This window comes from Hermetia illucens, chromosome 1 (genome assembly GCF_905115235.1).
Source record: "Hermetia illucens chromosome 1, iHerIll2.2.curated.20191125, whole genome shotgun sequence".
Taxonomy (NCBI): Eukaryota; Metazoa; Arthropoda; class Insecta; order Diptera; family Stratiomyidae; genus Hermetia; species Hermetia illucens.
In genome coordinates this window covers 146,959,005-146,971,476 of record NC_051849.1, presented here as the reverse complement: position 1 = coordinate 146,971,476, position 12,472 = coordinate 146,959,005, and the positions used below count along the sequence as shown (strand labels likewise).

The 12,472-nt window shown below is 42.1% G+C and overlaps 1 protein-coding gene across 1 annotated transcript; it reads left to right on the top strand.

The window, feature by feature from the left end:
- Positions 1-7,577: 7,577 nt before the first annotated feature.
- Positions 7,578-8,721, top strand: LOC119653413 (farnesol dehydrogenase-like). The gene is made up of 3 exons (XM_038057984.1): positions 7,578-8,150; positions 8,439-8,576; positions 8,634-8,721. Exons 1-3 carry the CDS (start codon positions 7,578-7,580, stop codon positions 8,673-8,675), a joined length of 753 nt encoding a protein of 250 aa, XP_037913912.1. The 3' UTR covers positions 8,676-8,721.
- The last annotated feature ends 3,751 nt before the right edge of the window (positions 8,722-12,472 follow it).

The window sequence follows — 12,472 nt, the reverse complement described above, 5'->3', positions numbered from 1 at the left end:
TCATTTCATAGGCGATCTCCGTGGATAGTGTTATAGAGTTATAGCGTCAAACTTGCGGTCTTCGTTGTGAAATTATATTCTACATTCTAAAACATCAGAAAATAATACCACATTGAAACCAGTAGCCTGAAATACACTAGAGTCTTATACATATCTAAGAAGAAAATACTACCTGTAAACTATTGGGAAATTTCCACTACTGCTACTACTACTTACTAAATTTATTGATTACCAGTTTCGAGTTGATCCTTTTTATAAACCGGACAAAGGCTAGAGAAGAACAAGAAAAAATAACTACCAATTCTATACACACACCACAATACTCAAACCACCTAACTTGCTGAGGATTAGCTTGGTGAATAAAGTGGGTTTCGTGAGATCACGTAGGTTAAACGTTTTTCGTGTACTTAGATGGGGGCAAGAACAGAATACATAGATAAGAGATGTTTGTCCTTTTTAAGGTTAACAAAACCTTATTAAAATCGGTTCAAAATCTGTCTGCTGGTTTGTGTTTTTTTGTAAGGAGGTGGAAACCTTCAAAAGACTGTGGCCTGCGTACGCCAGAATGTGGGGTTTCTACCCACTAAAACCACCCTCGGATCCCCCCCCCCCCCCTATTGTGGAACCAATATGAAGTCTTACATCACGAGCTGGAGATACTGCACGTTAGCTATTACTCCTATCTTCTATGGGCGACGTTCTCCACCGCTCATTCCTCACCTTTTTCGATTTTCGTAGTTTGCCCTGGATTGATGCAATCATTGATTTAATCGCTTCCCAATCCTCCTGAAGTGTTAGCATTTTCCTCACCACATTTTCCGGTTTACACCTAAAGTTTCTTCTAGGTTTGTCTGCTGAATCCCAGACCGTGGAAGAATATGTGCTCTGGGTCTTTGGGGACTCCCTCGCAGTTTGAATTGCCCAATTTGAACCCGTAGAAGTACTAGCGATATCCTCCGTGCCCCGTCAAAAACTGGATGAGATTATAATTAATCTCCCCATCCTATCTCCCCAGCAACTCCTTGATGGTATGAAATAGCCTATGTGTTCACCGGCTCTTTTCTGAGTGATCCCAAAACTTCCGCTATCTATTTAGAAATCTCTCCTTTCCGGCGCTCTTAGTCCGCGATAAAGGGGAGACTAAGTTCAGATTTATATATTCGTTGTCTCATTTGCTAAGATATCAACTGGCATCAGTTTGGAAATGACAAATCCAGCCTTAACTGAGTGCTTCGATGCTTCAAGAGGTTATGCAAGGAAACGGATTGCGACAAATGGGGAGGTGCCTACAAGGTAGTCTTGGCATTGATCAACTATAAACGCTCACTGCCGAACACAAACCCAGATTTGCTTCGAGTAGTTCGATTTGTTAGTATTCTCTTCCCACAAGTCCCGAGTCAATAGAACCTATCCACAATTCAGGTAGATTTCGATGAAATTCCTGAGGTAACCAGAATAGAAGTTCTTGATATCACGAAGAAGATTGCCGAAAACAAAGCTCCAGGTTTAGACGGCATCTCGAATCAGGCGCTGCTAGTGGCACGGTGCTTCAAAGCAAGGATTTTCCCGGAAAAGTGAAGACAAAAAAAAGCTAGCACTAATACTGAAGCGAAATAAAGGTCCGGTCCAACGTCAGGTGCATATGAAGTTAGGATCTCCCATATCCCAAACAATAACCTAGCTTTAACCTAGCTTAGGCTCAAACTATTGATGTTATAATTCGCACCCTTGTCGTGTTTTGTGATCATATGAAAGAGCGTTTTCCACCTATTGCTACTTTCTGTCATGTTGCTCCCAGGGCAGAGGTGAGGCAGCGTCTGATAAGTTACCTTTGCCCTGGACGAAACCGTTAGTCTTCGTTTCTAAATAAGCTTTTGGGGAATCTTTTGTCTTAAAGGCCTATATGCTTATTAAGTGCCGTCGGCAAACTTTTCAAACGCATCATCTACAACAGGCTTATACCGATTACAGAAAGAGAGATGGGCTCTTGGACAGGCAGTTCGGACTTCGAAAGGCAAGATCCACTCTCAATGCGATCAGTACGGTGAACTTGGCCAGTAAATCTTACGCGATATTTATTCTCGATGTGAAGAATGCTTTCGATTCTACAAATTGATCTAAAATATAATATTTAAGGCTTTAACCTATTTAGGAACTGTCTGATGCACGTCGTCATAGAGTTTCTTTGTGAGAAGTTGTTGTGTTAGAATTCGGACGATTGACTTAAAACATATCGGACATCCTGGGAAGTTCCCCATAATGTACGGTGTAATTTGGAGTTTACAACTCCGCAAAGAGGTGATCGTTATCTGTTTCGCACATGATATTGGAGTGACTATCGTGGCACTAGGCATAAAGAAGATCGAAATTTTGAAAAACGAGGCAATTTGGCAAAGTCGCTGGTCTAGTCTTCGCAGAGCATAAAACGGTGGTACTAATCATCAACCGAAGGAGGCAAACGTCTATGAAGATTAGGATTGGCGAACAAATCAGTCATGATTGGCCAAGAATCAAACCGCTCTTTATCTCTAGAGTTATTAGCTCGACTTTGCTTTATGCAACTCCTGTCTGGGCATCGGTACTAGAAATGAAGCAAATAGGAAAATCAGTAAATGCTCATACCAATTAAGGGCAATGCGGACGTCGTGCGCTTGCAGTACAACATCTGACGAAGCAGCATGCGTGTTAGGAGGCATGATGCCTCATCTATTACCCAACATATGCAATTGGCAATTCCTACATCTATCGTCGACAGTTGGCACGAACTGAATTCTCTTAAATGCTGCTCCACTTACAGAATTATCCCAGATATCACAAAGTGGACTAAACGACGCTATGGACTGGTTAGCTACGACCTAATCCAATTCCTAAGTGAACCCAGAATGTATCACGTATTCTTTATCGCTTTGGGTGTGACAACTCCTCATATTGTGTGTGGTGTGATTGAGGGGGATGTAGAACACGTTGTTTTTAACTTTTACGAGGTTCGCCGCACACTAAGCGGAGGTCAAAATTGTTCCCCAGAGCATAGTTGCCGCCCGACAATATCCTGGACCATATGCTATTATCTGAGCATAGCAGTCCCGCGGGTCATATCAAGGAGAAAGAGGAGGCTTTAGTGAGTAAAAGTTTCAACTAATCGTATGGTAGGAGCCAACAGTAGGCTTTGACCACCTTTGCCTTTTGGGTATAAAGGTTTTGTGTTCATCTTATGTGTGAAATTTTCTATGCACTTTTTTCCATTCGTGTATGGCTAAAAATCCAAAACATTCCTTCATAAAAGAACGAAAAAGCTGACTGACGGTTTCTTCCAGGGCAGAGGCAACTCACCAGACGCTGCCTCACCTTTGCCCTGGGAGTAGCTTCACCAGGGAAGAGGTGAGGCAGCGTCTGATGAGTTGCCTCTGCCTTGGACGAAACCGTCAGTCAGCTTTTTCGTTTTTTTTTTTTTTTGAAAACTTGGGTTTAACTCAAAAAAGAGGAGTTCGTGGACTACAAAGGAAGAAGTAAGTTGCTTCCCAACTGGTCCGGTCCGTCACCTAGTGGGTGCGGACTCAGGATTCCCAGCATCCTCAACAAAAATTCTTTCATATTTTTTTCAAACAACAGATATTTATACGCATTACAGACGTAGATATTGTGCTCACCTAAACAAACAAACATTGCCTATTACCAAATGCTATACTTATATATGCAAGTATGTAAATTGATCGTACACATATTTCGGATTTACTTCGTGCATAAAAGTATACATACGGGCATATCATCATCGTCAACGTCGCAACAACCGGTATCCGGTATAGGCCTGCCTTAATAAGGAACTCCAGGCATCACGGATATCCCTAAAAGCTCTCTGGCGTCCTGACCTACGCCATCGCTCCATCTTAGGTAGGATCTGCCTCGTCTTCTTTTTTTACCATATATATTGCCCTTATAGACTCTCCAGGCTGGATCATCCTGATCAATACGGATTAAGTGACCTGCCCACCGTAACCTATTGAGCCGGATTCACAACCTGACGGTCATGGTATCGCTTATATATTTCGTCGTTATGTAGGCTACGGAATCGTCATCCTGATGTAGGGGACCAAAAATTCTTCGGAGGATTCTTCTCTCGAACGCGACCAAGAGTTCGCAATTCTTCTCGCTAAGAACCCAAGTCTCCGAGGAAGATCATAGTCTTGTACAGTAAGAGCTTTGACCCTATCGTGAGACGTTCCGAGCGGAACAGATTTGGTAAGCTGAAATAGGTTATGTTGGCTGACAACAACCGTGCGCGGATTTCCTCATTGCAGCTGTTATCGGTTGTGATTTTCGATCCTAAATAGGAGAAATTATCAACGGTCTCAAAGTTGCATTCTCCTATACTTATTTTTCCTGTTTGACCAGTGCATATAAAGTCTGCATATTGACAACCGGATGTCCGGATAGCTGAGTGGTTAGAGCACAAGCCTGTCGTACGGAAGGTCGCGGTTCAAATTTCTCTGACGGCAGTGGGATTTGTATCGTGATTTGACGTCGGATACCAGCCGACTCAGCTGTGAATGATTACCTGAGTCAAATCAGGGTAATAATCTCGGGCGAGCGTAATGCTGACCACATTGCCTCCTACAGTGTTCTGTAGTGTACCGTTACGGTCTTGAATGAAGTGCTCTAACACACTTTAAGGACCTGATCCAATATGGATTGTTGTGCCAACGATTTTGATTATTATATTGACAACCGATGGTTCAATGTACGAATGTGTCTATCTTAATTAGAGACTACCAAAAAGCTTCATTAACGTATGCATTCAAACCCATATAAATGTCTGTCTTGACTCTTGAGTAATTGATATTGATATATAAATGATTAAAAAACTAAAACGAAATGTTTCCCTGCAACCTCCTATTCACGTGAACTCACTTTGTTGTGGTATTGACGAATTGATTGGCCATGATGACGTCATACACGTTTTAGTATGGACGAAATTCATACAAAATGTGAAAGTTTCACCTTCTATAACTAATAATAGTTGAATTTCGTTCAAACTTCCCAAAGTTATGCCTTATGTTATCCCTTGTGCAAGCAATTTTTTAGTTTTAGCATGATCTTAAGAGGGTTTCAGGCTAAATTTCTAAAATGTGGTAATATACTCTTATTAACTTTATTTGTACAAATATTGGAACACGATGTATTTTGAGACCAGACGCCAGACAGCTTTTAGGGATATCGAATTGGTGGACCTCGGCGCAAAACCGAGATGTCTGGAGTTCCTTATTAAGGCAAGCCTAGACCGGATAGCGGTTGTTGTGCTGTTGATGATGATGATGATGTATTTTGAGGCCTAGATTTCGTTTAGACACACCACAGTGATTTTTTTTAGATTTTTCAGTTAGATAGGTTCTGAAAACGATGCCTGTTACACTTTTTGGGGGTCATATTTTGAGCCCTCACTCTCCTACATTTTACCCTATTTTAAATGTGGGGCCAGTTTCGAATTTGATACCCCACATGGCCACATTCTGAAAAAAAATGTGCATCCTCCATTCACATGTATGGAGAGCCCCTCCCCCTAGAACTTAACCCACAATGGGACCACTTGTTGTATGTAAAGGGAACAGCACACCACACGCTCTCAATAATTTCTGTGACAATCGGTCCAGCCGTTTCCGAATAAATCGGGTGTGACAGATAGACAGACAAACAGACCTGTGAGGAGTAATGACCCTAAGACGTATACAGCAACCTGCGGGGTTCCACGCGGGTCAGTCCTCGTTCCTCTCCTGTGGATAGAAATGTAGGACGGAGTTTTATAGTTGCAACTACCTAAAGGAGTGACAATCATTGGCTTCGTAGACGACATCAGAGTGACCATCGTGGCACAAGATATTGATCGAGGTACTCACAAACGAGGCAATTTTTTAAATCAGGTCTTGGCTAGAGGTCTGACGCCCGCGGAGCATAAAACCTTGGTAGTTTTGGTTACCAAGCGAAAGAAGCAAACGTTGATAAAGATCAGGATTGGTGCACACATAATACAATCGCAGCCAACGGTTAAATACCTAGGAGTCATGGTTGACCAAAGACTGAAATTCTTTTCGCATTTTGAAAATTTAGCAAACAAAGCTTTCGAAGTGGCTACCTTGTTGGCAAGAATGTTACCAAATATAGGTAGTCCTAGGCAATGCCATCGGCTGCTGATCTCGATTGTTATCAGCTCCAGTTTGCTTTATGCAGCTCCAGTCTGGGCACTGTCTTTGAAGTTGGAAGTATAGAAGAGAAGAGAATAGAAGAAAAATCCCATACCAATTCGCAATCGGTATGGGGCTGGGCAAAAAAGATGAGATAATTCACCTAAAGGACGCTGGAAACACGGGATTATTCAAGATGTCTCAAAATAGATCAAATGAAGGCACAGCAAGGTTAAATACCACGTAAATCACTTCCTAAGCTTACAAAGACGGTACCGTGAATACCTTTATCGCTTCGAGGATAATGGCTCCTCGTATTGTCCGACATACGTGATGATTCCGGAGAATGCGGAACATGTTGTTTTTAACCGCCCGCGCTTCGGTGCATACAGAGCGGAGGCGGAAATTGACGCCGGGGCACGTTTAACTCCCCAGAATTTCGTGGATCACATGCTAGCCTCCGAAACATCTTGGAGGGCGGTGGAAAAATGAATGAAGGCGGTTCATAATCTGCTAAGGAGGGAGGAGCTTCAGGGGAAAGTTACAAATAATGACACGAGGCGCAGTTCCTAACTGATCTTGCCCCGCGACGTAATACCGAAACAACCGTCCTGCGGGGTGAGCGAAGGAGAAGGAGGTGATTTTAGTGAGTAAAAATCTCACATAACCGTATGGTAGGAGATGGCGGTAGGTTTCAGACCTTTCCAACGCATAAAAAAGACAAGTCGGTTTAGCCGTTTTGGAGAAAAATGCGTATGACACACAGACAGATTTTAATAAGGTTTTCTTTTACACAAACAGATTTTAATAAGGTTCTGTTGAAAATGAGTTGATTTCAGTACAGTAATACCTAAATCCGTTTAACCTAGAAATATAATCTTCGGTATTTGAGGTAATTTCAGTGGACACTTTCTACCGACAACTCCACATTACAATATACTCGTACATAGCAGATAAAGTCCCACAGAGAAAACCACGGACAAGGTGGGCGCATTTAATCAGCGCAGAATTGGAATTGGAATATGTAGTTGATACTGACTGTTGCGCAATCGTACTAGCAGATATGCTGGTAGTTATACTGAAAGTGTTCGTTCTTATAATAAAATATTTGCCATACCCGAAGATACAATCTCGAATACTTTCATTTGTTATCAGAGTGAATGACAATTTATTTTTGATAAACTCACATTAAGCTCTCCAACTCCTAAAATGGTTACAAATTCCTCTCACAAAGCTGGATTTAGATTTTAATATAGTTGGCTTTTTATTAAGACTTGGTTATCATTACTTGCTGATGGAGCGCATGCTCCGCTCTTTCAGTGCTTTCTATATAAGAGTTGCTAGAATCCAAACCTTGTGCAGAGTAAAGTTAGAAGTGTCTGATCAGTTGGCTAAGGAAGCAGAATGGAACGTTGGCAGAACAAAGTGGCTGTCGTGACAGGAGCTAGTGCCGGTATTGGAGCAGCAATCGCGGCTGATTTAGTAAAAAGCGGTTTCATTGTGGTTGCCTTGGCTCGACGCGAAGAACGCCTGCAAGAGAATCAACGCGCTCTCCCTGAAAACCTGCAATCTAGGTATCATCCCAAAAGATGTGATGTTACCAATGAAGAGGAAGTGAAGGATACCTTCGCCTGGATCGAAACCAAGCTTGGAGGGACTGATGTCCTTGTTAACAATGCCGGTGTTGTAGCTTCTGGTGTGCAACTAATAGGAGTAGATAATACTCAACCTATTCGAAATATTGTGGAGACAAATGTCATGAGTGTCGTCTATTGTGTCCGGGAGGCGTTCAATTCGATGAAAAAGCGGAACTTCGATGGGCATGTTGTGATCATAAATAGTGTCGCTGGACATTATATTCCGATGGTGCCCGCAGGATCGCTGAATATTTATCCTGCTTCTAAGTTTGCAGTGACGGCAATGGTGGAGACCTACCGTCAGGAATTCGCAAATGCTGGAACGAAAGTGAAAATTACGGTAAGTGTTATCGGCTGTTATATTTGTTGTAATGATGTGATAAATAATGGGGCGCTAAGCACAAAACTTCTCCACATCTTTCATGCGAAACTGCAATGAATGTTTATCTTGTCCAGTCTTATCTCAAATTCAATGTCTAAAAGAGTTCAAACATGTTCCTAGTTTGGTGAACTCGGTAATTCTCTCTATGAATTGACGATAATTTTGCTTATTCATTGGGAGTCATTCAGAGTAGAAACAGTCACTCACACATCCTAAAATGATTCTATTTTCGGATTCCAATTGTAGAGTATCAGCCCTGGGGGTGTATTAACCGAAATAGCGCCGAATATGGAAACGCTTAGAGAAGCAGGTCATCCACTTCTAGATGCTGCAGATATATCTAATGCTGTATTGTATGCATTGAGCACGCCACCACATGTCCAGGTAAGAGCTATTTTCTACGAAAGCAGAAAAAAAGTTTAAAGGATTTTTTATTTGCAGGTTCATGAGTTGACTATCAGGCCTGTTGGAGAAAAGTTTTGAGCAGCTAATACGAACTCAATTTGTAAATATACATATATATCGGAAATCAATGCTTTTACATTTTAGAAGAATATATGAAAATCCCTGCGTTGCGGGGGGGCTGAGCACTCAGACCTTAGTGGCCCATTGCTCTCGATTGCCCATCAAATGGAATATCCCAGATAAGTTTATGTATCGCAGCATTTCTGTTAGTGGATGTGATGCGACCTACTGCGGCTGGAGCACATTAGAATAAAAATTCTGTCTGATGCGTCCATAGATGGGGCACTCTCATAGAAACTGTTCTGTGGATTCCGTGGATTCATTACAGGATGGACACGTATCATGTTGGAGAATTCTAATTCTGAACATATGCCCAGCTAGTGAGTTATGCCCAGTCAGAATGCCTACAATACTTCAACAAATCTTTCCGCTTTCCGAAGGGGTAAACTTTGCAATATTTTTGTTTAGTTGAGAGGAATGGCTTGGTGTGTTTAGCAGCATTAAGGCTCAGGAGGCTGTCATTGTGGGAAGTTTGTTCCCAATTTTTGACAGCAGCAGTAGCCAAGCTACTGACACCACAATTGCTGGTTCCGGTAAGGGTATGGGGGAAATTGAACCTTCATTTGCTAACGCATCCCTCTGCAGCACAATGACCGGGTACTGACCGTATTGAATCTAGATACAGAATTCAATTGATTTCTACATTCCTGAAAAAGTTTTGAAGTGAACAATCGACTGCTCAATGTTCTCAATGTAGCTTGACCTTAGCTACAGATTGCGATGGGCCTGCCCTTCAACCACACGTTAATCGCCAAGGTTTCCGCCCCAAAAATCGCATACACTCAAGCCTAAAAAACCGTTGCATATTGTCCCAAGGGAAATGCCCACTTTTCGTTTTTATTCGAGACATAGACTCCGGCTACAGAACTCTATTTTATTTTTGAGCCATCGGTGTAGAAGACGTCAGTATATCTTGACACGCATTCTACCGGTTTATTTCAGCTTTCTCTTCGCTTCAAGATAACCTCATATTTTCTACTAAGCAGGTGTATAGCGACCCAAGAATCATGCGAAAATAGGATGCAGTTCTCCCAATAACTCTTCCAATGCTCTATGCTCCTCACGCGCACTGCTTCCCCATTGATCTAATCCAATTAGTCTATGAGCTGCTTTTATTGCAGTGTTCTGAATAAATAAATCCAAGGAACGCAAACTGAGTAATGTATTTAGAGCTGCGCCAGATGTCTCATCTTAATCCACCACACTGCGGATGCATAAGCGAACATCGGCTTAACGATAGCAGCGTATTATTACTATCTGAGGTCCATGTCAAGGGAAAGGTCTACCCACACAACCCATAAGCTGTTAAGGCTAGTTTCATCTTTACCTCTGTATGTTTATTCTAGAATAACTCCCAGATATGTCACTACTTCGCAGAGTTGAAGGGTTGTCATCCGTATAAAGCATGTATCAACATACTCTACAGAAATGTTGATAGCATACCACATTGAGGACTACCTTCCGTCGCTTCCGAAGATGGTGAACAACACTCACTTCAGCACGCAGCAATCTCTGCGTTAGCATAGCATAGATCCACTAGCGGCATCACTGAGCTCTTGGAGGGGCGCACAGTCAAACGCTCCTTCACGAGTACCCTCATCGCCTCCTCGCCTTTCAGTGTTGCGTCCTATATCTTTGAAATCAAAGGCTTATATGTATATATGAAGATTACCATAACCTTCTGCCAAGAGCTAGGCACGTAGCCCAGAGCAAGACATTCTTGAAACACATTTTTTAAAAATTGCGCTAAATTATTAATACCCTTCTTTAGAATCGCTGGACAAATGCCATCCATGCCAGGTGCTTTGAATTGTTTAAAGAATAGTATAGTAGCTCTCCCTTTTCATTGATAACAACGGCTCTGGCAGTATCCCAATTCAGTCTTGCAAACACTTTCGTGTTGGAATAATTTCAAAAACCGCCAATTCTCTTCCTCTTGCTTCTGAGACTCAACTTTGGAGTTCGGAGTAAAGTTTTGGCAGTCTCTTTTCGGGCCATCCCCGTTCAGCTCGTGAAATCTCTTCAAAATTATCATATTACCTCCACTTATTCATAAATCTTGAGAATCTGATACCTTTCCCGGTGAGTAGGAAATGAGGTTTATCGCTGAACTCCCGAAGAAAGGTGACCGTATTCAAAGCGATGATTGGAGCGGTATTTGCGTGCTTCTTGCGACTTACTTTTGTTGAAAAAAAATCAATCATGAGAACGATTAGAATTTTTCTAAGTACCACCCCTCCGCATATACACACAGATGCCAACGGGTTTTCGTACGCTTCTAGGTATGCCTGGAATGCTATTTACCTCTCTCGTTACGGTCTGTTGAACCGCCTCTACTGATCTGTAGTGTTTCACCATGAGCGTCTATTTCATTCTCATTCTCATTAAAAATAGCCTTTTGGGGCCAAGTCGTTGCCACTTTCTGCCGAGTAAAATGCGCTACTACACGCCAGCCAATTATTGGCGATGGCTTCTACTATGATCTTAAAAACTTAGGTTTAAGAAATGTTAAAGTAATCAGCAATCACTTTGATACTCATTTCGCGATCAATATTTGGTAAATTTGTCACTCGCGGGACCGCCATTTTCTTTCTCCACCCTCTAGCACCAGCTTGTGCCACTCAAAAATACTGGATCTATCTATGTAGCATCACCGTAGGTCTCCTTGATCATGTCGTGAATCTCTTTGCCAGTAAACGCTTTAGCGATTTTCCGCCCCGAGGCAGAGGTTCACAATACAAGGGTTTTCCAACGGCCAAGAGTTAATTCGCGATTTTTCCCAGCATTCACAATATCCTCGCTCGTGTGAACATGACCTTCTTTTCGTTTGGCCGATCGCCTGGGAAAAGACTAGTCCTAAAATTTTCAGAACACACCATATACATATTTGCTTAAATCATCCTGGTACACATCAAAGAACAGAGACAACTCGCGTTTCCATGCAGAACACGAGGGACTCATCGGCGTCTACGCCTCCCCGTCTGTCTAGGATGCAGTTTGGCCGAAGAAGTTCCAAGATATTTTTTGCCATTGTATATGTAAGACGGTGGAAGAAAGTTTGGCTCTACCCGATCCCGTCCGCGTTCAAGTGGGTATATCAGGATTCCCTCAATTCATAAACAACATTTTTATCAGACAATACTTCGAAAAGCCATGATTTTCAACAGCGCACCAACCGGTATCATCCCATGTGGGTCTACCTTAGTAAGGAACTCCAAGTAGCAAGGTGCACCATTTTCTAAATTTTCTTATTATATAAGCTACTGAATTGTCCATTCTCATGTAGGTGCGAACCATTTTTGGAAGGATTTTTCTCTCGAACAATGCAAACAGTTCGCAAGTTTTCTTAGTCAGAGTCCAAGCTTCCAAGGAATCGCGTTTCGAGGAAAATAGTTTTTGTAAACTGTCAACAAAGGTTTGCGGATTTTGTCGTTAGAGCTGTTGTCGGTTGAAATTTTTGACTCTAGATAGGAATTCATTGTTCTCGGTTGACCAGTGCTGCAGATGTTGTTATTTGTTTCATTTTTGGTTCTGACGTTGTAGCCATATTTTTCATCTTGCCTTTATTAATGTGCAGTCCAGTATCTAGCGCTAATCACTGCTTACTCGCTCTGGATGAAGGCAGATTGTTATGTCGAGTTGGTCCTCCCATAATGTCAATATCGCCACAATAGACCAGTAGTGAACAGAGGTGAATTTAGATGGGATGGCGTTTTTGGTATTTACATACATCAGCATTGGATAATTTTGTCCGG